The 24,246-nt window shown below is 38.6% G+C and overlaps 1 protein-coding gene across 6 annotated transcripts in view; it reads right to left on the bottom strand.

Moving 5' to 3' along the window:
• Nucleotides 1–24,246, bottom strand: part of SMYD3 (SET and MYND domain containing 3) — a 376,442-nt gene that overhangs the window by 187,003 nt on the left and 165,193 nt on the right. The window contains exons 1-2 of one of the 6 annotated variants that reach the window (XM_053972901.1): nucleotides 24,028–24,088; nucleotides 21,414–21,482 (exon numbers count right to left, since the gene is read on the bottom strand). The exons of 3 other annotated variants lie outside the window; for them this stretch is intronic. In XM_053972901.1, the coding sequence (XP_053828876.1) occupies nucleotides 21,414–21,437 (24 nt within the window). In that variant the 5' untranslated portion in view covers nucleotides 21,438–21,482; nucleotides 24,028–24,088. 2 more of the 6 variants (XM_053972912.1, XM_053972913.1) reach the window with 2 other exon arrangements.

Below are 24,246 nucleotides of genomic sequence, written 5' to 3'. Positions count from 1 at the left end.
ATTTTTAAGCATATTTCTTTGAACTCAAATATATTTAATTCCATTCTGGAGCTATATACCTTACAAAAATAATTTTTCAGAAATACTAATTACAAAACCATGAATTAAGTAGTTTCTAAAAAAGAAATTGTAATGAACTTGCATTCGCAAAGTTAGTGTTCTGGTATGAATTGGGACTTTATTTCTTATCAAAGAACATTATTCACATCATTTTCTTCATCCATAAAATGTGAACAGCAACTGTTATTCAACTATTGGTAATGGGTAAAAAAAGGCTTATATAAAACCTAATGACTTTTGGAATCAGTAGTATTAAAAATAAAAAAATGTTTTTAAATTAAATTTAGATCTTGGTGTAGTCTTATTATACTCCAACACTTACCATAACAATGCACTTCATTTATTTTCTAAAAACCCCTAACATTTCTTGAAGTTACAGGGAAAATTTTTACTCAAACAATCATTCCATACTTTTGGAATTCTTACTCAAACAATCATTAAGTTTTGCTGGACCAAGGACTGTAGATTTTGTAGATTCAAAAACCTGGACAGGGAAATTTCTCCTTCCAATATATCTTTATATAATACATTGATTTCTCTTACAGATCTGACTTAATCTGGGTAAATTCTCAGGTGGGTTGCAACAATTATTACTGAATATACAAACTCAGTTGATTAGCTTTAAATAATCTGCATCTCTTCCCCCAAAACAAGTTGTTTCCCTCACGTTGAAAGGTATTGGTGTCAGGATGAAAGCTGGTACATGAAAGCTGCAGCATGGTTGATCACCTTGCTTTCAGCTTTTCCCAGTATGGTGATGGAAAAGCTCCAGATTTTATTTTCAAAAACACTCCTTTCTCCAAACATCAAACACTCATTCATGTTACCAGCACAGAAACTACTTAGAAACAGCCACAATAATAGCTGTGATCATAAATGCAATTATGCATTACAAGAAATTGATGAAAGCTTTGTTCCAGAAGCTGGCAAATTTGCATGCATTGATCGAATCCGTGCTTTGGATAAAGTCATTCATTCCAACAAATAATCTCTGAAGCTCAGTGGTCAGCAGGGTTGAAAGTCTGGGCTTGTGCTAAAAGATGACATTTGAAATGCAGTAGATATACCATTATTTTTAGCTTTGGACATTAATAAAAACTCCCAGTGACACAAAATACAGTAATGCTGAGCTATGCTGTGTAAAACCTCATCTAAACCAACACAGTCTAAAAAACTAAAAAGTTTTTAGACTTTTTTTGGTCTAAAAACTTAGAGAACTGCAGTCACTGCCAGTGACTGACCTTGATGTAAACATTAGCTGATTATTTGGCAGACATCCCCTTTTTTGAGTTGCATATACCTTTCCAAGCCATTGATCATTCCATCTCTCATCAGCATTGCTATTTTCTGCTCTCTCTTTTTGGATTTTAAATACTGGAATAGAAACTATTATTTTTATAACTTCATTAATACTTCTCTCTTAAATATCTTTTAATATTTCCATTCTTTTCCTTATTTTGAAATCAAATGTCATTCCTTGCCTCTTACTATTTGTTTATTGATATTTCTGCATTCTGCCTAAGCCCTCTCACTGTCACACATACATTAAACATGAATCTGTTATTTTCCAGTGAAATATCTGTTCCATCTATTCTCTCATATTACTCTATTCAGTTATGGTCACCAAATACATAACAGTCTTAAAGTTAAAAATAAAATATAGAAATGCAGCAACTATGGAGAGTTTCAAGTCATGACTTCATAATCACAATTGCTTTAATTTAGTTTGCTTCGCCAACAGGCTATCCAAAACAAAACTCTTAAGTGGATTAAAAAGCACTCATTGAAAAAAAGCTAAGCTTTCAATTGCATAAATTGGCTTAAATTGCTTCTAAGCGCATAAAATAATGCCAAATAAATCATACAATTGAAAAATAATCAGCTACTATTCTAAGGAAATGGCTGGTTTTGTTTAGCCATGGAAGAATACTCTGAGTTGCAATGCACAGGGACCCAGCATAGACACTGAGTACACATCATTCTCTCTCTTTCAGAAATGTCTCTCTTATGGGCTGACATATTTTCATCTTGGATTTCCCCAGTAAAAATGCACATACAAAGATGATGCCCAGTCAACTGAAACATCAGCAAAGTCCTTAGTCTAATGTGGGCTCCCTGTGACCTTTCCATGAAGTGTCAAGCCTTTCCACATGCATGCAAGGTGCAGGCACTGGGGAGCACCTGGGATTTGCCAAGCAAATTGCAGACACGCTGTTACTCCTGCCCATGTGCTCAGGAAATAACAGGGCATGATAGGAGCAACCAAAATGCTGCCAGATGTACTGAAACGCCAGGCAAATTATCCCTGAGCTCTACAAATTACTCCTGTCTACCCTGAAAAACACAAATGGTGTATTGAGCAAAAGGCTGCCCCTGCAGAACCCCATGTCAAAGTCAGTTTGGTTTTGTTTATGTTTCATGTATTTTTACAACTGCTCCTTCTGAAGGCTGCTCCAAGGCCTCACCACATTCTTGCTTAAAACATTTTTTCTAATTAACAGTCTTCATCTATTCCTTCCCATTATACCTATTAATGGTAATAAAGTTACAGAGAGCAGCACAATGCCTTTCAAAGTCTTCCTTTGACTTCTCTGAGCAACCAAACTCTTTTACTCCTCCCTATTCTCCATAATTAATCATTTTCATAGCCCTGCTTTGTAGCCTGCTCCACTTCAATTTCATCGATAGCAGGAGTTGAGCTACATTTAAAAACCATCTCTGGAAATTCGTGAGCCAATAACTATCAGGAACACATTTGCCTTTTTTTGTCAGCATGTCAGTAGTGGCTGGTGGTGGTGATTGATGCTGTACATACTGGTCAGACATTTCCAGACTGGTGGAAACCTCTGGGAATGGTGGCTCACACTCCATAAGCAGCTCTTGTTATCTGTCCCCAGCCACTGCAATACAGTTCTGTTGATCGAGGTTTTTTAAGACAAGGTGGTCAAATATTGAAACAGCTTGCCCAGAGGAGTTCTCCCTCCTTGGAGATAGCAGATCCCCCTCCTTGGAGGTAGTCGAGATGTGAGTGGACACAGCCCTGACACAGAAACCTGATCTAATCAGATCTGCTTTGAATTGTACTAGATGACCTCCTGGAGGTCTCTTCCAACTTAAGTTATTCTAGAGTCTTTTTATTCTAGTGACTTGACCAGCCGGTTTCTTAAGACTGATCATTTTCCCCAACTGCAACAATAAAGATTTTTTTTTTCATTTGCTGTAGGCTTTTTCTCTACTTCTTAAGATCTGTTTTGAAAGTGGTTATTCATCCAACTAGATCTGGAGTCTTTCTTTACCCTTCTTCACAAGAAAGACAAGAATAATTTAGGTTTTCCTGTGGGTTTTGTACCTCTGACCTATGGAGTTCTAGTCTGGCCCTCCATTCAGTTTTTGAGCTCACCACTGCAGCTATCAATATGAATGATACTCCTTTAGGCTGATGTTTCAAAGTTAGAAGATAAATTAAAGACTTACTTTTGTCCATTCAATCAATAAATTTAAGTAGCATTACAGGGAGTCTCTTCACAGACATCATTTTGGCATGCCTAAGTCTAGCCCAACAGAGCACAATCTGCTGGTACAGGGGCTATTAAGTAAAGAAATGTCATATATCCTGAAATAACTAGGTTCAACCATCATTCTCCAATATAAAATTAAAAGCTAATACAGCATGGCTGTTGCACATCTTATTGTGTGGCTTTGAGTCAGTCATATTCAAAGAATATAAAAATCACAATTCATTTTGCAGTATTTATGATGCAATGTATGAACACAGGTGTTTGCTGAGCAATGATGAATGATGAGACTAAAAACCAGACATCTGCACTGAGTAACACAAATAATTCAACTCCTGTTTGCTCCTCAAGAAGCACAGAGGATATGCACCTTTAAGAAGCACCTGCAAATGCTTAACTGTATCAGCTGTCAGGTGCATGTCTCCCCTCAACAATTTGCAGGAGAGAGACTTGAATTATTTCTGCTCAATTAATCACATTTTAGCAAGCATGGAACTCTGTAGTCCACTAACAGCATAACACCATTAAAACCCACACACACCTTTCACCTTAACCTTTCAGACCTAGAAGCTAACCATTGCTGGAGGCAAAAGAGCCTGGCCTTGCTATGGAGCCAATAAACCCCTTGGATTCACAGGACATGGCCAGTTTGGCTACAAAGGTAATTCCCTGCTCACACGTGGGTACCATACAGAGACACCACTAATAAAGATTACTTCAGCTTGTAGTCAGTGCTGTGGGAGTTAGCACCAGCTGGTAGGAGCCTGGTATCTTCTCAGCTCTCTCCCAATACACTTTCAACAACTGGGAGAGTTGGCTCTCATATTATGCTTTCTGCTGTAATCCTAAACTATCTGGAGCCCTTCAGTACTTCACTTGACTTCATTCTATTCTGCTAATTTACTTGCTCTGGCTCTTTCAAGTCCTGAGAGCGCACACTTAATATCTCAAATAGAGCTCTTTGAGATCAAGCTGCCAAAATAGATGCACATACTTATAGCTTGAAGCAAAAGGGTGTTAGATAAAATTAAAAAAAAAAAAAAAAAAAAAAAAAAAAAAAAAAAGCACAAAGCAGGCAGTGCTCTCTTGCTGACAAACATGTAAGACAATGTAGCAGACACACATTTTAGAAATGCAAGTGGGCTTTTATTCCTGGCAGTGCAATGAGAGAGGTAATTCCAGATGTGGGGAAAACAACACCCCTCAAAAAGGGATTTGCAATGATATAGCAGAGAGGAAGCCTGGAGCAAACTGGCACTATCTAGAAAGCTGGAAGAGAGCCAAACGAATTATGGCCCAGGCTCTTTGGAGCCCTGTTCCCCCCTTCAGTGGGAACTGCACAGGAAAAGGATGATTGTGAGAGGGTAGATGACGGCTATAGCCTTCACTGCGCATGGAAAGGGGCGTAAATTACAATCCCTGGTGCATACAGAAACAAAGCAAGGCTCACAATGCCTTATTATATTAAGCCACATTATGAAAATGACTGTTTACATTGGTTCATTAGTGTTTGTACAGGGCTGTGAACATGCAAAGTGGTAAGTATCAGCACAGGCATCAGCATGGTATCTCAACTTTGACAAGTTCATGAGTGTTGTAACAAAAGAAAATACACTTTGCCCATAACAATTATTGCCTATGAAACGTGGTGTTTAGCATACTGTCTCTCTACATCATTTCTGACCACACAGAAAATGGTATCATTAGTGTGTAATGTTATACTGAGTAATTTATTCTTCGAAATGACAAAATGAGTGCAATCATTAATAAATTAACAAATTCTACCCATTAACTCACACATTTGGCACTGCAAGGTTATGTAAGTTCTGTGTTGTTAAAACACCTTTAGTCAGATTTAGTACAGTGCCTTATGTTGTACTGTCTGGTGAAAGGAAGGTTACTTCTCAGCTTTCTATTTTTTCTTTATCTTTTAATTCTTTTGTAGCTCTAGCAGACCTCAAATCAACATGAGGTTTTAGGATTAAGTGCTGAGATCTATTGCCTGAGTTGGGTACCTCAGCATCTCAGAAAGTCAGTTTTGTTAGGATGCCAGCTGGAGCAGTAAACACTATTAACAGAAGAAATATCTGTTCTCTCTGCTGGGTAAAAGAGTGAAAGCAAGAGGGACTGCAAATGAATCTCTTCCCCTGACCTCTGTGCCCTTGCAGGGCAGGCCTTTTCCTCCAGACAGGCTTTCAGCTGAGCAATACCTGCTCATTTCATGGGTCAAAGCAAATTCTCCAAGGCCTTTCTTGGTGCCCTTTCATATATATCTCTGCCATCCCCAAAGGTTGTGTGTGTCTCTTTGCCTCTCGTGGCTGCAGAACTCACCACGTGAACTTGCCAGCTCTGCTCCAGCAGCCTCGTCTCCACAGGCTTTGGGAAAGAGCAGCCTGCCCTGTGCCCCAAAGGCATCTGCTTCTGGGGTCACAGGGGCTAGGGCAGGCTTCCCCTCCCCTTAGCTACAGCCTGTTAGAGAAGCATGTGGCAGGAAGGGAACTGTTAAACTTCAAGCAGGTTAATAATGAAAAACCCCTTGAAGACTGGGGTTGAGGCCAATCTCACTTAATGCCAGCATTAATGACTGGCACAAAAATATAAAAATGAACACATAAATTCCCTGAGACCTGAATGTCTGGAGGGAGGATTGGGGGTTCACATAGCAGGGGCTGGATTATCTAGAAGGGTAATAGAAATGGGATGAAATTGAATAGGCGTGTGCAAGGTCAGAAGCTTTGGGACTAATAACAAGAGTTTCTGCTGTAAACTGTGAGGTTGTCAGATGGAGGAGCTATGTGGGGAGAAGTATATTTGTAGAATATGGGATGTCTGCAAATCATCAGCCATGAAAAGAGTAAACACATCAGGTGATGTATACTCAGAAGATTAAAGGAAGATTAATTTTCCTTCTAAATGCCCCTTTGAGAGCTCCTCCTTTGAGATACTATGGACAATGCCAAACATGTTGGAAAGAGTCCTTCCAACCAGAAGAGCCCCAGAAATGGGTTTCAAAACCAGCAAGATAATGTTCTGATGCAGCAGGACTGAACAACCCGACTCTAGCAAGACCAGGACAGGATAACATTCCTGTCTGGTCATTTACCAGGCAAATTAAACAGTCCAAATGGGACATTAAGCTAAAAGACATACAGGTGTCAATTTTAAAATATAGATTTTTAAAGAAGATAAGAAAAAAATGAGTCTAGCAGAGAGTTTTGTAAGTGCCTTATCTTAGACGGGGTTTGAAAAGTTCATAGAAAAGTGAAGGTCAGAGAATGATGAAACAGGACCTCATTTATAGCAGAAAAATTGCTTCCTATGTGATATATATTTGCACAATACTGTTTTCCAAAACTTTCCTCTGTGTTTCTCTGCAGCACACCTTCACAAAAAATGTTTATTATTTTAGCATTGCTGAATAGCAGTGGCAATATTTTTCCCCTCCATTTCTTGCAAAAGTGCCAATAGCTTTTTTACTTTTCACACTAATGCTGTAACACTGCATCTCTCAAACACCTGAAGGCACACCTGACATCTACCTGCTGTACCCCGCAGAACCTCTTTGCAACAAATAAAATGTGAAGTAAATGGGAATGGGAAGTAAAATGTGCCCATTCTGCCTTGCTCCAGCTGCCTCCCCTCAGCTGATTGTTATTATTTTTGTGATTTCTGAAAGAGTATGGTGCATTTGGTGCATTCCTTCAAACCTGTGCTGTCACACTTACCTAGCCTATAATGAGCCACCTGTAAGAAATACATCATCTACACTGCTTCCTCCACCCAAATGCCATTGCAGATCCTTCCCTTCCCATTAAACAGGGCCACTGGTAGAGCAGCCTTGCCCTTAGCCTTGCACCACAGCAACTGCCCATGGGTTATCCTCAGAGAAAAAAAGCACACAAAATACAAATCAGACTGCCAGAGAGACTAAACCCTGTGAAAGAAAAAATCTGCAACAAGGAGGCCTGAAAAAATTGAATAAATAAGGCAGCAGCAAGTATTTTGAGGAAGGAATTAAAGGAATTAAAGGAAAAGTAGAATAGAAGAGTTTTCCTGATCTCAAATTCTAAAAGCACCAGAGACACACACAGCTCCTCAGAACTCTCCCTGTGCCTGAGAGAGATTTCAGGAAGCCAGAAACATCTCATCAATGAGATGTGCTAAGAAAAGTGGAAATGTATTCTGTGTTTTCCTTGACTAGACCCACACACGACAGAAACAGCTGCTGGAGAAGGACAGCCAGCAGCTCAGGGATCCAGCTTGGAGAGCAAGCAGAAGGAGCAGAAAAGTAGTTAAATTGAGTGGGTAGAAAATGAAGGCCTTTCCTCAGAGGGATGTGTCCACAATCCCCTGATTATAAACAGCAAAGACATTTATTGAGAGAGCTGTTTGCTGTTGAAAATATTAATTTCATCAGATTAGGTTTGGTAAACATTTAAACAGAAAGAAAAGAAGAACGTTTTTGTCAATTTCAACAATACTGAACTTGAAATATTCCTATGACCCTAAACCAGAATATTACAGAATGCTAATTTTTCTAAGTGGAATGACAGAAAATTCAAAAATGTTCAGCTCTCCTGGGGAATGGAAATTCCAGATTCCAGTCAGCTTTCTCAGGCGTCACTGACAAAATTAGGCTTTGGATTGTCCCCATGCTTTAAGTTTGCTTTAAGTGGGCTCACAGTATTTTTGCCTTTCACTGGGGAAAAAAAAAAAAAAAAAAAAGCATTTATTATGTAACTAATAGCAGCACTGACCTCTTCTGTTGTACCTTTTCAGGCCGGGAGATAAATGGTCCCTTCTTAAAAGTTAGGTGCCAACTGCTAAGCCATGAATTTAAATAAACAAAAAGACATTTAGAGACCACAACCCAGAAGCATGATCAGTACTTCCTGACACTATATCTGTTACCTAGACTTCACTTTTCCAACAGCCTCAGACTCAAGCCCAGTGCTCAAAGCTGCATCTAGTTTTTAAGTAAAACAAGCAAAAGTTGGATTTCCCTGGCTCCTTCTGTTAAAAGAGCAAAGGTCTTTTTCACCTGCTTTAGAAGAACCACTTACAAATTCCAAAGGCCTTAAATATTTCAATATAAATGAGCTCCAAAAAAAGTTCAAGAGAAACAATTTTTCTCACTTGCCATGTAAAAATCAGTCTTTCACGATGATTGCATGTTAGAAAACTGCAATTGTTGCCAACATGAAAACTACACTTAGATCACAACATGAATTAATGAGTTTGCTTTTCACCTTTATCTCCCCCTTCTTCAATGCTTTCTTCCCCCTCCCAAATAAATGAGCTATGTTCCTAATAAAGTGCTTGAAAGGAAGGCTGGGAAATTCAATAATAAAAAGCTTTCTGAAATTAAGTTTCTGGCACTGCTTTAAGAAAAAGAAATTGTTATTACTTGGTCCTTTGCTTTTCCCCAAAGCAAATTTCAGTCCTTTGAGGACTGCACAAATATAAAGCAGATAATTTACAAACCTTTTATTTGGCAACTTGCCTGGTCCAAATAATCAAATATAATAGGAATTACCAACCAAGTATTTAAAGATTCTAGTACAGGAAAAGAAACTGCACATTGCAGGAAAATAAAGTCTCTGTCTAAACTGTCAAATACTAGACTTTCAATAGGGCACAAATTTTTGAGCATGTTAATGTTCATAGGAAATAGAAGGGAGCATTAAGAAGTGAAAACCCAATGACAGTTGCTAGAGTTCTTATCACATAATAAGTTTCCTAATCTCAGCTTTTTTGCATTTGCTGCACTGAAGATGACAGAGAGGAAGATACCACACTTGCCTTATTTAAGTCCAAAACCAGAAATGAGAAAATATTTCGTGAAGCAAACCCAGACTTTTTATCTGCTCATGTCTTATTAAAAGAAGTTATTAACATACTTGTGACAATTTAGGAAACTAAAAACTGGCAACTAAATTGGTAAAAACTTCATCAGGAAAACAAATGCAAGGCAATTTCTCTAATCTTGCATCAGCTAAAATGTTTCTGGGCTCTTTCTCACATAGCCCTCAAAGAGCAGGGTGAAAATCAGGCTCCACTGAATTTTCTAGGAATTGTCCTGTTGCATTGGGTTAGGACTGTGCCATAATGCAATACATAATTCTGTAGAATCATTTAGCAAAGAACCTACAGGCTAAAAACTAAGAGGATCTGATATTGACATACATATCATGGCCACCTGCCTTGTAAAATAAAAAATCAGCCAAGAAATTTAATTTGGAGTTTCAGGCTGAAAACCTGTTAGGTCCTGTGCAGGTTTAAGTTTAGACAGATTAAAATTTTGAAACCTATGTAAATGACACCTTGACATTTACAGGCAGGGAGCTCATCAAACTATTAATTTTTCACTGAGAAGAGTTGAGAAGAGGCATACATGTCTCAGAAGCAGGCAGCTGGCTCTGACATCAGTTTTGTGATTAGTATGTTGTCTACCCAACAAGAGCAAAGCATTCTGATGGATCAAAGCTACAAATTCATTTTTCACATGCTCAGAAAATTCTACTGGAAATTGTGTTTTAAAGTGGCCAGAATTTTCAAAATACTATGAATAATTTCTAAACAGCTTCTTCCAAATTTAGAAGAAGAAATGATGGATGAACAGTAATTCTTCAACCACTACTTTAAATAAAATTAAAGATTGAGACTATATAAGTGAAACTTTGACCCTATGAAATATAAAGAGAAGTTACATGTGCCAAAATTTAAGATTTAAATACAAGCACCACTTCAACCTTAACTACCAGATCATTTATATGATGTAAATCATTAATGCAAAACAATACGTGTTTTATTATTGTACCGTAATTCTAAAACTTCTAATTGCAATTACACACAAAGTTTAGCAATGAAATATGTCTAACTTGTGTTACTGAAACATTCCATAAAATCTTGATTCTATCTTGATTTATCTCTCACATCCAGATTTGTGAAAAATATACATAAAAGATTTTATTTGTGGAACTGTCTCCAATAGTAATATTAAAAGAAGAAATCTATGAAGGCTTACAGAAACCTCTTTTTCTCCCACAGGAAATGTCAAGATCTTCTGCATAACCACCAAGAATAAGATTTTTGCCATAGGATTTCTGATTCAGCTACAAATAAGTTTCTATGATGTGGCTGGACTACTCTCTGTGCTTTGATATTTACAGGAGGCTTAGAAACAAAACCCCATCGCCACATTAAGCATTTTAAGTGTAGAATGGTTAAAAAGCATCTTCTCCCTTCCAAGAGCAATGTAGAAAAGTTCTTCCATACCGCCAATGCTGGCTGAGGTGAGGCCGGAGGTATCCAAGCCTCACTTGCTCCTACAAATGCCTCTTCCATCAAGATCTGTCAGCACAGGCTCTTGGCTGTCTCCTCTTGCAAGCAGTGTAAAGCACTTCCAAAATCTTGTGTCTTTTAAACAGCACAGCTAAGCTGGCTTAGCTTAATTAAAGCAGGTCCCCCTGGTAAAAGGTCAGGTTATGCCCTTAAAAGGTTAAAATATGCCACATAATCAAATTAAGTTTTGCTGTGGATAGGCACAACTAAAGCTGCTTGTTTTTTTCCTTATGAATATGAATTATATATTTATACCAAGAGCAAAAAGAGCTTAGTAAAAACTGACAAGTGTGTATAATCCTTGGATGAATTAGAAAAACCAGAATCCATAAGCAACTCTAAGAAGGATTCCCAAGTGCAGAATCTCATCCTGAATGATGCTACTTTTCAGAAGTGAAAAGGGAGCAGAGAGATTATCCTTCTACATCTTGTTCATGCCTGGTGTAAAATAAAGCTTTCTGTAAAAACAAACAAGCAAACAAACAATAAATTAAACCATGTAGTTTATGGATTCACTATAGAGCTGAGCCAACTGTGCTGGAGGAGAGATGCTCTGCTCCTGAAAAGGAAACATTCGTGGCCTTGAGAACCAAGGGGAACAAAGCTTTTATGTACCCTCCCAGAGGAACAATTAACAGGGACCTTCAGGTTTACTCAGTTGAAAATGTCAGAAAATGGCCTTCTCTAGTTTTAGAGTGCATTCGGAAGTAAGTAACCAAATAAAAATACATCATACAGTAGATTCCACATTTCTGGAGCCTGCTTCTGATATTCTTTACAGGATTGACAAGAAGGGTTTGGCTGAGAAGAGCCATATCTGGTCTTTCATTAACAGGCTGCATTTCACTTGAGAAGACCCACCACTCTACCACACATCACCTGCTTTGACAACATCACAGAAGTCTGGGAGAAGAATTACAGCATAATTTGAAGGATCCTCAACAGATGTCAAGCAAGGACACACACTGAGGACATGGAAAAGCCACCAGGACACAGCTTTGACACTGATGACCCCGAAGGGTGTGGGCACCACACAGTGGGCTGTACATCCCAGTGCCAGGGAGGACAGCAGGTTCCTGGGTCTGTGTGTGTCCGTGCCACTGCAGGGTGACTCACCACAGCTCAGCACCCCTCCACCTACTGCACCATTCCCTTCAGTGTTACTGTCCTACAGGACTACTTTTAAACTGCAGACCTCAGACCAACCTGGAAAGTTAAATCCTCTAGAGAGTGAGTGCAAATAGGATTACCTGTAACTCTCACTTCTCACCCAGCTGCACCACCATAGCTTCTCTGACCTCTGCAGTGGAACAGAAATCACACAGCAGAACATCAAAGGATTCTGGGGAGTTATTTTACTTTTTCCTCCCAAGAGAAAGGAAGTCAGAGGTAAGAAACACTACTTATTAATATTTTTATTCTGACTGCACAATTCCCTCTCTCTTCTGGCTTGTACCATTTCACTGCTGCTGCTGACTGAGGTCTGCCACACTTCCCCACAGAGGGAACAGCGCATATGAGCCAGTCTGGACACTCATACCCCTCACTTGTCCCCTCCACTTGGACACTTCATACCCCTCACTCAGCTCAGTAGGGCTCTCCTCTGCAACACCAGTTTTCATTCTCATTCCCATCCTGCAGTAGGAGCAGTGCCATATTTAATCTATAATGCAATAAAAATAAGTGCTGCTCCTGCTGTTGCAAAGTCCCCAGGCAGCTCTGCCTGGGAGTTTTTTACTACACTGACCGATTGGAGTTTTCACTGCCTTCCTGGCCCCTCAGACACCAGCACCTCAGAGGATTATCCTTCTGCTCTTTCAAGCAATGATAGTGAGTTTCTGGGTAAGCAGAAATGTAATACTTCAGGGTGAAAGAGAAAAAGTTTAAACAGAAAGTTACTTCACTTGACTGAAATTGATGGGATAGATTTTGTCAGTTCCTGTACTTTTATCTACAGGGAAGATCACCTCCTACAGTCCTTTGAGAGAGACCTACAGCAACCAACAGAGAACGGCTGAAATTAAACACTCCTAAAGCCAATTTGGTTCTGCATTTCAGACTTCAGAAAACTTTGGGTTGGCCAGTTCAAGAAACAGACCTTAATCCAAAGTCCAAGCCCAGAGTAAATGTGCAAAACACCTCTGGGGTCCTTGGAGCTCAGTGTTCAACACATCCTAAAACTTCCTAATTGTGATACTGTTGACTGATACGAACACATAAGCCTCAGGAAATGTGATCTCTTCTTTCAACGTAGTCCTACAGCAACTGAAGATTTTCTCATCTTCATTTCAGTCAATATTTCTTTTAAATCTTTTTTCCTGCATATAAAGCAGGGCCACTGCTTCAGAACTGCATCAGCCTTGTACAATAATCAATATCAAATATTTCTGTCCATAGAGTTTGCTTATTATTACCCTGAATCTCCTGATAATTTCTGCATTACCCTATATGGCTATATATTTGCCTTTATGTATCTCCTTGATTCCTATTGTAGTTGTAGGACCTTTCCTAGATTTACCTGTAAATAATTATTAAGACAAAACAAAACAACAACAAAAAAAAAAAAAAAAAAAAAAAAGCAAAAAAAAAAAAAAAAAAAAAAGCAAAGGTAGCAGTGAAATATTTTCTGCTAATACAAATAGCTTAGGCAATAGGTTAAATTCATTCCTCCCAGGGGATGGGAGATTCCCCCCTCTGATTAGATTTCAGAGCAGTGGGAAGCAGACAATTAGATGATGAGACATCATCTCCCACTCTGGAAAGACTGTTTGAAGTGTTTCAAATATTTTTTTAAACATAATTAAATGATAAACAGATTTGGTTTTTAGTTTTTAAAACACTCTAATTAACTTTTAAATGCAACTGGATTTCATTCATTCCAGTGCTTAGAAAACATTTCTTTGTCTTAATACATCAAACAGTGATACGCAAAATTTCCCTTTAATTAGTGTTGATTTATATTTACACATATTTATCTTAAACTCCTCCCTCCCTTCTAATGACTAAATCTTCTATATGTGAACATCTATATTATGGCTTCTACACATTTCTTTTTTTTTTTTTCCAAGCATAAATTAGACCAATAACCTTGTTTTTGTAAAGATCACTACAAATATCTTGAATTTGTTGAAAACTGAAGCTAAAGCCATAATGTGTATTCCTCTTAATTCCCATAGAAGCTGTGAAAATTTTAATTCTTTAGTTCAGCTGACTTAACAAAAGCCCCACTAAAACAAACAAACAAAAACCCCACTTTTTTAAATTATCATTTCTCTTCTGTGCATATAACCCAAGATGGCATTTTTGCAAGACAGAGGCAGCTGGCAGCAAAGTTGCCTGTCTCTGTTTTGCAGGTATTTGTAGTTGCCAGCTATTTGGAAGAGTCCCCAGCCTTGTCTCACAGCAAGTCAGGTTGTGTACCCAGCTGGCATCAAGCCACAGCCATTATGGCAAACTGCAAAAGACTCTGAAGAAGGAACAGCTTTTCACAGAAAGAAAAAAAAAAAAAAAAAAAAGTAACTGGGCTGTGAGTGCAAGACAAACAGTTTAAGGTATTCAGAATGAAAACCTCTGCAAGAAGATCTTTTTGTACCTCTGGATTTCAGAGTATCAGCTAGTTTGGGAACATCTGTCCTTTCAGTGTAAATGCTACCAGCATGCAGCTAGGAAAGCTGGCTAATCCAATCCTCCTGATTGCATTAAGAGAATTTATAGTATGTCTTTGAGCTCTTAACTGATTCTAGACAGATGACATTTTAATAATAACTTCTTTAGGACACTCAAAACTTCACAGAACCCTGAAGGTAGCTTTGAAGTAATGCACTTTTGTGGGAACAGCTACAACGCATCTTATACTCTGCTGAACTTCTAAAGGGCTTTTACTGTGCTAGCACATAGTAAGGAGATATAGAAAATAATACAGACATATTGATTAATTGGCCTATTTGACAACAGTTGGGGTGATGAAAATGTCAGTTCTGCACCCCAGAGAGCACACTCAGCAGTGATCTCAAAGGGAGCCCCAGCACCGATGTGCCGCCAGGGAGGGACTCGGGCACACCGGGCAGCACCTGCTTTGCCACCACCAAGCCAAACCACCAAGACTCCTCACAGGGACTGCAGAGAAATTTATAGTGAGTGCTCAGCACCAACTGTGTCCATGGGTGCACAAATATTCAGAAAGAATGAGGAAAGAAACCCCATGCTAACACATTATGGATGAAATAACCATTTATTGTGGCAAAGCTACAAACAATTCAAGCAAGTCTTCACCAAAATGTTATTATCAAAGCAGGGATAGGAATTACAAGGGCAGGAAGCCAGTGAAGGGTCAGGCAGGAGCCATCTAGAAACCATAGGAAACAGCAGCCAGAAAGCCATGAGAATCACAGTGCTGATGGACAAAGCAAAAAACAAAATTCAAATTCCTGTCCTCATACTTGGCCATAGTTCGAGCCGCAGCTGCTGATGCTCACTCACAACACAGGGGAAGGTGATTTTTAAAGAAACTTCCAAAACTATGCAACTGTTCCTAGAAATTTTCACTATTTTGCAACATATAAACCAGATTTACAAATCAGCTTTGCCATTCATACCCTGGATTGTTTTCATAGGCTGTCAAACTGTCTGTCTCTGTACCTTTACTCACTTGTCTTTATAGAAAACAGCTTAAAAATCTTGATTTAATAGGAAGAGTTAAAGGAAACCTAGAACAACGCATTATGAAAATGCCTCATAAAACATCTGTTACAAATCTTCAGTCTGTTGCTTAAGGGATGGCAGCAGGTGTCCCATGTTCTGAAGTTGGTGGAAAATCTCTTCTATCCTGCAAAGCACATCAGCAGTGTAAACTCTGAACATGAGTATGGCTCATCAGTTATTTAGTCAATCTAAAAGCCTCAAACTTGAGTGTAGTCTGAGAATGAGAGTGAAGATCAGAACCATGACAAAGATTTTCCACTCATTTGAGAGAATTATTTGAACTGCAAGAATCTCAAAGATAGATCATGATTCTGGTGCCTAATAACTGCTCTAAGGTTAAAATGTTAGTTAGCAATGTTTGTTAGCTGGTTTCAGCTGTGTTCCACTTGTCTTATTTACTGATCCTTTCTCTTCTGCCATAAGGTTAAGGTGAGATTAGGACATAATTTATATGGGACACTGCTCTGTTCCTATCTTGGGGATGCTGCAGAGTGAATATTTTGGGATTCTGAAAGAATCAGCTCTAACTCAGAGTGATAGAATTACTGTGGGAGTCCACTTCAGTTTGCTCTTTGTAGGTGTCTCACCCCCACCTCATCAGCATTCCTCTGCAGATATTAGATTTTTTTTGCTACAGGTAGTAACAGCAAATTTCAAGTTCCCTGACCTTCTTTTCAGCTAGCATAATTTCAGTGTAATTATTTAAATCTTCCCTATACTGATGGCCATTTTGGAGTCCATGGGGCAAGGAAAATGTCTTCCAACCAGGCAGACCTATTCCATAAATCTCCCTTTGTCCACCAGTCTGAAACAGTGCTGCACACCCACCTGACAAATCCTTTCTTTCCCATCTTCTCCCCTTTCACACACCAAAAACTCCAAACTGTGCTATGAGAACTAATTTTTATAACTGAACTTTTAAGCCATTTTAAAAACTAAAGCCAGACTATCCAGTGTGCCCCACAAAACTTCTTTTTGCAAACATTTTTTTCTGTTCTCTCATCCAAGCTACAGACATGAGTCTAAAACAGATTGTAGGTGTTTTCCTTATTTTACATCAACGAATATTGATGATTAAATTCCACATTATAGTCTCTCTACCACAGGCAATGTTTTAGCTGCTCTATTGTTTCCTAGTCTTGCTTTTTCAGAACTTAATGCCGCTGTGGTACTTCACAGGTGACTCTGCAGTTTCAGATGAGTTTTGCACATGCATCCTGCAAAGGCAATCACAGGCAGCACACACAGGGTACCCAAAACAGAACTACATTGCAACACTCCCACACAGCCAGGGAAAAAGGCCAGATGCATCTCTAATTTCCAATCTGCAAATGAAGTATCCTGTTCAATTTTGTGCTATTACATTATTTTCACTATACCATGCATCTTAAACTTTATGGGAACTTAACAACATTCTGGCTCCAGAAGCATTAAAGGATTGCTAAATGCTGCTGTAGTACTACCTTGCCCAGATTGAAGTGAACATTCAAATTTTTCATGTTTTCTAACTGATCACACTCAGGAAAAATACAACCATGGATACCAAAAGATTTTAAATGACACAAAATTAGTCATTTCTTAGTCCAGACTGCTTGACATTTACAAAATTGGCCTGATTTAAGAGAAAGGAAAAAATTACCTTGAGGCTATCTAAGCTCACAGGGTTATTAGCCTAAGGCTTATTGAAGAATGGCAATGAATTCATTAATTCCTAACATGGCAAAATAATTAGGGTGAAGAACACAGTCTCAAAATCCTCTGCACCCCGTTTCTATTTAAACTACTTATTGTTTTTTAGCTGCCTAACTTCCCAGCCTGCTACACACTGCCTGCTTCAGAACCCAAAGGGGGATTGGGGCAGCTTTGTTGCATGTCTCTGTCTGCACTTGTGATGCAGGAGTGGGATCTAATTTGCCTGCTTCACAAAAGGTTCTGGAAAAGCAGCAGATGCAGTAACATCATGCTTAAGGAATTTAAAAAAGAGAAAATATAATTTTTGCCATTTTCTGTGATAAAGAAAGGAAGTGAAGAAAGCTATTTTTCTATCAGTAAGAAAGCCAGGATTCCTGGTGTTTTGGCTACTGATTCTTATTGGTTCACTTGGACATTTTCAAGCTGTCCTCTGAATCGTAAAGGTCAAAAATTTATATCAAGAAAGAAACATAAATAGTTTGCTGAACTTGCCTGTCAGTGGGCAGGAGATGACTCTTAGCTCTGTATTTTATTACTACTGTGTCCAGATCAGCCACACACATTTCAACCACAGCCCTTGAGAACATGTCCCACGTGGCTTACCCAAGGCACAGGTCCAGGACACTGGGCACTAAATATCTGAGAGCTCTCAAAAAACAGCAACGTGGCAAAAATGACACTTTATTGCAGCTGACTGACACCTGTAGCCCCAGAGACAGAGAGAAATTGATGAAAACACCAGAGTGGCATACAGGGCACAAAAAAACCATTTTATTTGGCTAGTCTCTGTGGATGGACAAAAAAATAAACTGATAAATGAAAATATCTCCATTTGATGACAAGTTACCCCTTGGCCCTGAACCAGTTCAAAAGCTAGGCTAGCTTTATTGCACGATCACAGAAAATTATCAGTCAGATTGGAAAAGTTTGCTTACTGTTTTGGCAAAGTGCTTAAAATGGTATCAGATCATGTTTTCTTCCTGTCATGCATTCACACTCTGCCTGTCTCAAAAACTAAATAAGCAAATAAGGTAACAAATAAGGTATATAAATATAAGCAAATAAGGTAATGATCCTCCAAGAAATTTCACAAACTGATGGTACCCTCTTCCTCATCAAAATACAAGATTTCAACTGCTGTAATAAAATAGTCACTGTGACAGTAGTGACCCCATGGCATTCCCTGAGTTATATTCACTAAAAACAATGTCCTAAAGTCTATTTAAATATAATACTAGAGAAAGAATAAATTGTGAATATTTTGAAACAAAATGGAATAAAATAATAAAATCTTGCAACAAATCTGCTTGCTGCCTGCACACAGTCAGATCTGCTAGTTGAAGAGCAAACCAAACGTTTTCCTTCTATCAGCAAAGCTGAACCAGCTCTCTTAACCCAAGGATGAAATTTTTCTGCCATTTTTCAGAACTTTTAAAGTGCTGGCTGAGTCCACTTGCTGGACTCGAGGTCACACCAGAAGAGCCATTCTGCTTGCCATGAGCTAGCAGGGTGGAAGAGACATGGCACAGGGATACCCACATCTGACAGGCACCTCCCCTTCCCTGTTGGACACACCTGCCTCCACTTGCTGTGCATGTTGCAGGAGTTATGTGCTTCAAGCTGGGCTGGAGTTCAGCAGTCATGTGTGCCAAATTTTGTTCTGGGTAAGTCATAAATAAACTCTGGCAAGCACAGATATCAAGACTTTGTGTTGAAATTTTGGCTGGTCCTCAAAGAAACAAGCAGCTTAAAATGCCATGAGTTCTATATGTGACTGATACATATTTTAAAGCAGTTCTACATTGCAAAAATTCCTTACAGAAACCTTTGGTTCCAAGGTATTTCAAATATTAATTGAAATATTCTCTTAATAGAGAACCTAAAAAAGCAGAAGGCTATCTGCTAGTTTAAATAATTCTTAAAAATTATAAGACTGTATTAGGTATGCCTGCCACAAAATTAATGGATCCACAGTAGCACTTATACTCTAAATTTAAAAATTCCTTAATTACCCACAGATTTTCAGTACGTTGAACAGTATGTGTTAGAAAAAGCAACTGAGTTCAGACAAAACTATCATAGCCTTTGCTTAAAAAAAAAAAAAAAAGCAATTAAGTAAAGATATTGATAGTGAAATATAACATACTCCAATTGTTCATCTTATGATCAGACATTACCTGATAGGAGCATACTCATTTAAGAGAGCAACACTTTTTCAGCTGCCAAGAATATGCACACACAAAAGGAAATGCTGACTGCTTCAATGAATTTAATGGTTCATCTTCTAGTCTCAGAAGGTGACAATCTTCAAGAGCATCTACCATGGTCATTGCCACACTGTAAGAATACTAATTAGAGAGGAGTCTGCCTGAACTCTAAATCTGTATTTTCTTCATTTGGATGTTTGAGCAAGATCCCAGTTACAAGCTTTGCTTGTTTTCCATGATAATTGAAATTTCAATGATAAAAGCTATAGTTTCTCTTGAGCAGAAAGCTTTCCCACACTCTGACTCACCTGCAATTCAGAGCTACCACATGACTTCCACTGAAATGTCAAATCAGAACGATGCAAAATTAGCTTACTGTTACCTTTTTCTAGATGAGGACTATGCTCCCTGTAAGAGTATGTGATCTCATTACACGAGTCCCATGTCTACAAGATTTTCTGAATGAATTATCACTGATTAAGGTGTAATGTAGCATGCAAACTGCCAGAGGCATCTGAAAAGCTCTGTTGTCAGTTGATGCATAATTTCCTTCAGTATTCAAAACAAAAGTAAGATCAGGTGGGCAGCAAAGATGCTTTCTTCACATGCAGAAATATTTTACTACATCTCTCCTCTCTACCATATTACTGCTGCCTAGAGTAGTTCATAACTCATTTTCCACAAAGATGTCTAGCCTATCCTTCTGCCATCCCCTTTCACTTTCCTCCCCCTACACTTCCTGAGCCATCAGCTTTCAAATGGAAACTATTGCAACACCTTGCCTATACTCTTTTCAGCTAAAAATCACTGTTCCATGATTTCTCAGAAATCAGTGCTAGTGCTCCATCTCAGATTCCTGACCTGTCAGCACTGCATGGGCAGACCAAAACCACACAACTCTCACACTGTGCAGCTGCAAGGCTGTGTGCAGCATGTGTCTATGGAGGCAGAGGGAGAGGAGCTGAGGCAGATCACTGCCGTTTTTCGATACTTTGGAAACAAATGACAATATTCTACAAGCTGTTGTGATAATATGAGCAAATGACAGGCACATATAACAAGCTCACAGATAAGGGACTGCATTTTCTATTAACCACTTGAAATGTTCTCCAGTTGTAACAGAAGAGAAACTCTGCCAGGGAGAAAATAATGTAAGTTGCAAGAGTATCTACAGCAAATGATAGATATTGTTACATATTCCTACATATAGCAAACAGAGCATGTTGCTATGCCACCCAAGCAATGTCTCCTGATGTGCATTTTTGGAATAGTGCTAATGTCATGACTGCAAAACTAGGGCTGTTGTTCTCAGACACAACAGCAGAAAAGCACTGGACAGTGTCTCATCTGAAGGGACCTGACATTTTATTGCCCAAGCCAGGGGTCAGCATGGCATTCAAAAGCACAAGTTCAATTTCTGTATTGATAAAAAAATAAGATTATTTGTACATTGGGATGATTGTACATACTGTGCATGTATGGATAAAATACATAAAAAAGCAGCTCAGTAAATAATCTTCCAAATTAGATTATAGAGATAAACTCTCTTTAGATTATCCTCATCAATATATATGAGAGCTGTAAAATCTTTCTGTAGCAGAAATTCAGGTTACTAAATCCTCAAAAAAAAAAAAAGCCTGTCATTGCTGGCTGTGTTTCCTACTAGGCTAGCTTTCAGCTATAGCAGACTTGAAATACAGTAGAGAGCTTTCATTTCTAAAAATCCCTTTGCTACACTAACATCTTTTCAAATGTATCAGCATATTTTAATATCCAGTAATTCCACCTAATTACTTACAGAGCCCTGGCAGAGGTTCTGAGAGGGCAGCTGCAGCAAACTCCTATCCCTCATGCCCAGGGGCAATGCAGGACACACCAAAGAGAGAGCACCCACCTGCACATCCAACAGCTTCATCATTCAAACCATGTCACAGATGAATGGAGTATGAGAACCCAAGCAGACCTGAAATGGCCCAAGAAAGCTCACCATCACAATTAGCATTTCTTTAATAGATCTTTCCAACAGAACCCTCATGGACAACAGACTTCCAAAAGACAGCTATGATAATGTATTTTCCCAAGAATTCATATTCCTGCTTTCTTAATGCGTGAAAATGGCAGCCAATACCAAATTCTTTCAATACTGAAATTTCAAGGCAATGCTTCAGGCAATCTTTAATAATTTTTGGTGTATTTAAAACATTGCAGGAGTGTCTCTGTCTGTTCTGTCTGTTTCATTGAGAAACAGGGTATAAAGAGTACCAGGATGCAATATCTCCTTCAACTGATAAAAAAAGTGTGATTTTTAGTCAGTTGTATGCATTTTGCTTTGTCTTTTATATCTAAACGTGTTTTTTTCCTAGTATGTATCATCCTAAGACAAAGCATTTTGTGTGACCTAATGAGATCAGTGGACAGCAAATTCCTGTATACTAAGTAAGATTATTAAAGAAAAACACTTTCTTGAATCCGACATCTCCTTTAGCACGAGGAATTCTAATTTTCCCTGATTACGCAGATGTTTTTCTCCTGAATTTCCATCCTAGCATGGCAGCAGCCAGCAGCTGCTCTCCTGTCTGGAACATGTTGCTTTGAATGCAGCCTCTAGCGAAATATACACATGAAATCTGATGCAAATAGAATCTTGAGATATAAGGAGTCATAAAGGAGATTTGATGAGCTTTAACTGCAGCCAAACGATACACAAGGAACATACTCTGCAATAACATGTACCTCGTATGGATCCTATTTGCTTCCCCATGATAAAGTAGCAACTTAAGCTGTGAAAATTACTGCCATCCATCTCACCCCATGCATTCAGATGCTTGGGAGGCATAAGTGAATATGCAGCTACGTGTTTTGCAAACAAAATACTTCTCCCAAGTTGAAAAACAGAGTAATGCGTTTCACAAGAAATGATCAGGTAATGCATGAAGGCTTGGCATGAGTCCAGCCCATCAAAGCCCATCAACCCCGCTTCACACTGAACTCTTCTGCTTTGTAGGCCAGAATCAGATCCACAGTACAAAGATCCAACAACTCTGAAGTCAAAAGGGCAGAATTTATTCCTTAACTCAAAATTTTCTTTGTTATATGCTACAAAGGCACGTCCTTTTGCTATTTTTCTGTGCACTGACAGTATTTGTTCTGTCCTCCCACAGGATCTCACTGATGTCACAGTGTGTTTATATGAAGCTTGATGTGTGAGGACCACATGGGCATATGCCCTATAATGCAGATTTATAAGTGTGTATATATAGGTTAATTGAACTAGAATAAACTCCAGTCCTCCAGCAGCAGTACATACCCATGAGGAAATTGTATGTTCTGCAGAACAGTGCTTGTGACTTCTAAAAACTATTCTGTTAAATTTTCCTTTTTATTTCAGGATATTTTTTTAAATACTTCCTTGAAATATGAGACATATTTGCATTACTTATGTCACTTTTCCTTTTTTCTATATTATCAGTTCTTTATACACTTCTATCATATTTCTATTTGCATGGTATCTCTTTAAATCTGATAGTTCTTTCACTCATTTGTTTCTTTTTTATCTCTAGTATTATCATCAAACTTTCATTTTCTGCCTTTGGTTCCTTTCTTTATCTACTTTGCTATAGAGAGATCATAATCCCACATTATTAACTATCTGACAGTGATATTGAAGAATTTATTGCTGCCTATGTAATAGGAAAATCTAATTATTTTAATAAAGATATTATTGAATCCATCAGGTGAAACCTTGGTCTGATTTTTTTAAGACATTAATTGAGCAGAACTCTTACAGTTGCAGTCTCTGTGACTGATGGTAACATGGCAGTGTAACATGCTCCTGTAAATTTACGAGCAGGAACAGATTCCAAATTTTTTCCCTAAGAGCCAAACACTACAGTCTCTGCACATCTTTTTGTGAAGCAGAATGAGTTACTGAGACATCATATATATTCAGAGGTCCAGGGACTGGACCTCCCATTTTCATTTATCAAATGGGATGGAAACTTTAAAACTGGTTTTGCCCTGAACAAGTAACAAGGTATTTACAAAATTAAAGAAATAAAAGAACACTTCCGCCAAGCCACAATTTCTCACACTAATGGCCTGCCTGTATTATCACTGCTTTCAAAATGAAAGGTACACAGCACAACACCTACTTTTATATTAGTCTCCATGCACTGTTCTCTTGTGTTAGATGAACAATCTCTATGGATGTTTTCACCAAAGTTTCTCAAACACTAACCACGTGGGGAAGCTTATTATTCCCATTTTACAAATGAGAAGACTGTAGAACTAACATTTTGTGTGATCCCACAACTCAAGAAAACCGTGACTTGTTTGCCTCTCATGCAAGCACTGCCCAGAGCGTGCCTGCAGTGCACAACCTGCACCTGGCCAGCTCAGGGACCCTGGGATGGCATCCACTCTGCAGATTGGTACTGAGATGGCTGGCACATACAAATTCTGAAACTACGCACAGATCCATAAATATCTTTTGTAAATGAAAGAAGCACCTGTTTAATCAATCGACAAACTGCACAAGTAAGCAGCAAATGCCAGTCCTGTTTAGTATCTTTATCAAACCTGGGCGAGGGGATTGAATGCACCCTCAGTAATTCTGCAGATGACACTAAGCTGGGGGGAAGTGTTGATCTCCTGGAGAGCAGGAGGGCTCTGCAGAAGGACCAATGGGCTGAGGACAGTGCTGTGATGTAAATAAAGTAAAGTTCCAC

The sequence above is a fragment of the Vidua macroura genome, chromosome 3 (genome assembly GCF_024509145.1).
Source record: "Vidua macroura isolate BioBank_ID:100142 chromosome 3, ASM2450914v1, whole genome shotgun sequence".
NCBI classification, from domain to species: Eukaryota; Metazoa; Chordata; class Aves; order Passeriformes; family Viduidae; genus Vidua; species Vidua macroura.
The sequence above is the reverse complement of the archived record's forward strand: the minus strand, read 5'-3'. Positions and strand labels throughout refer to the sequence as shown.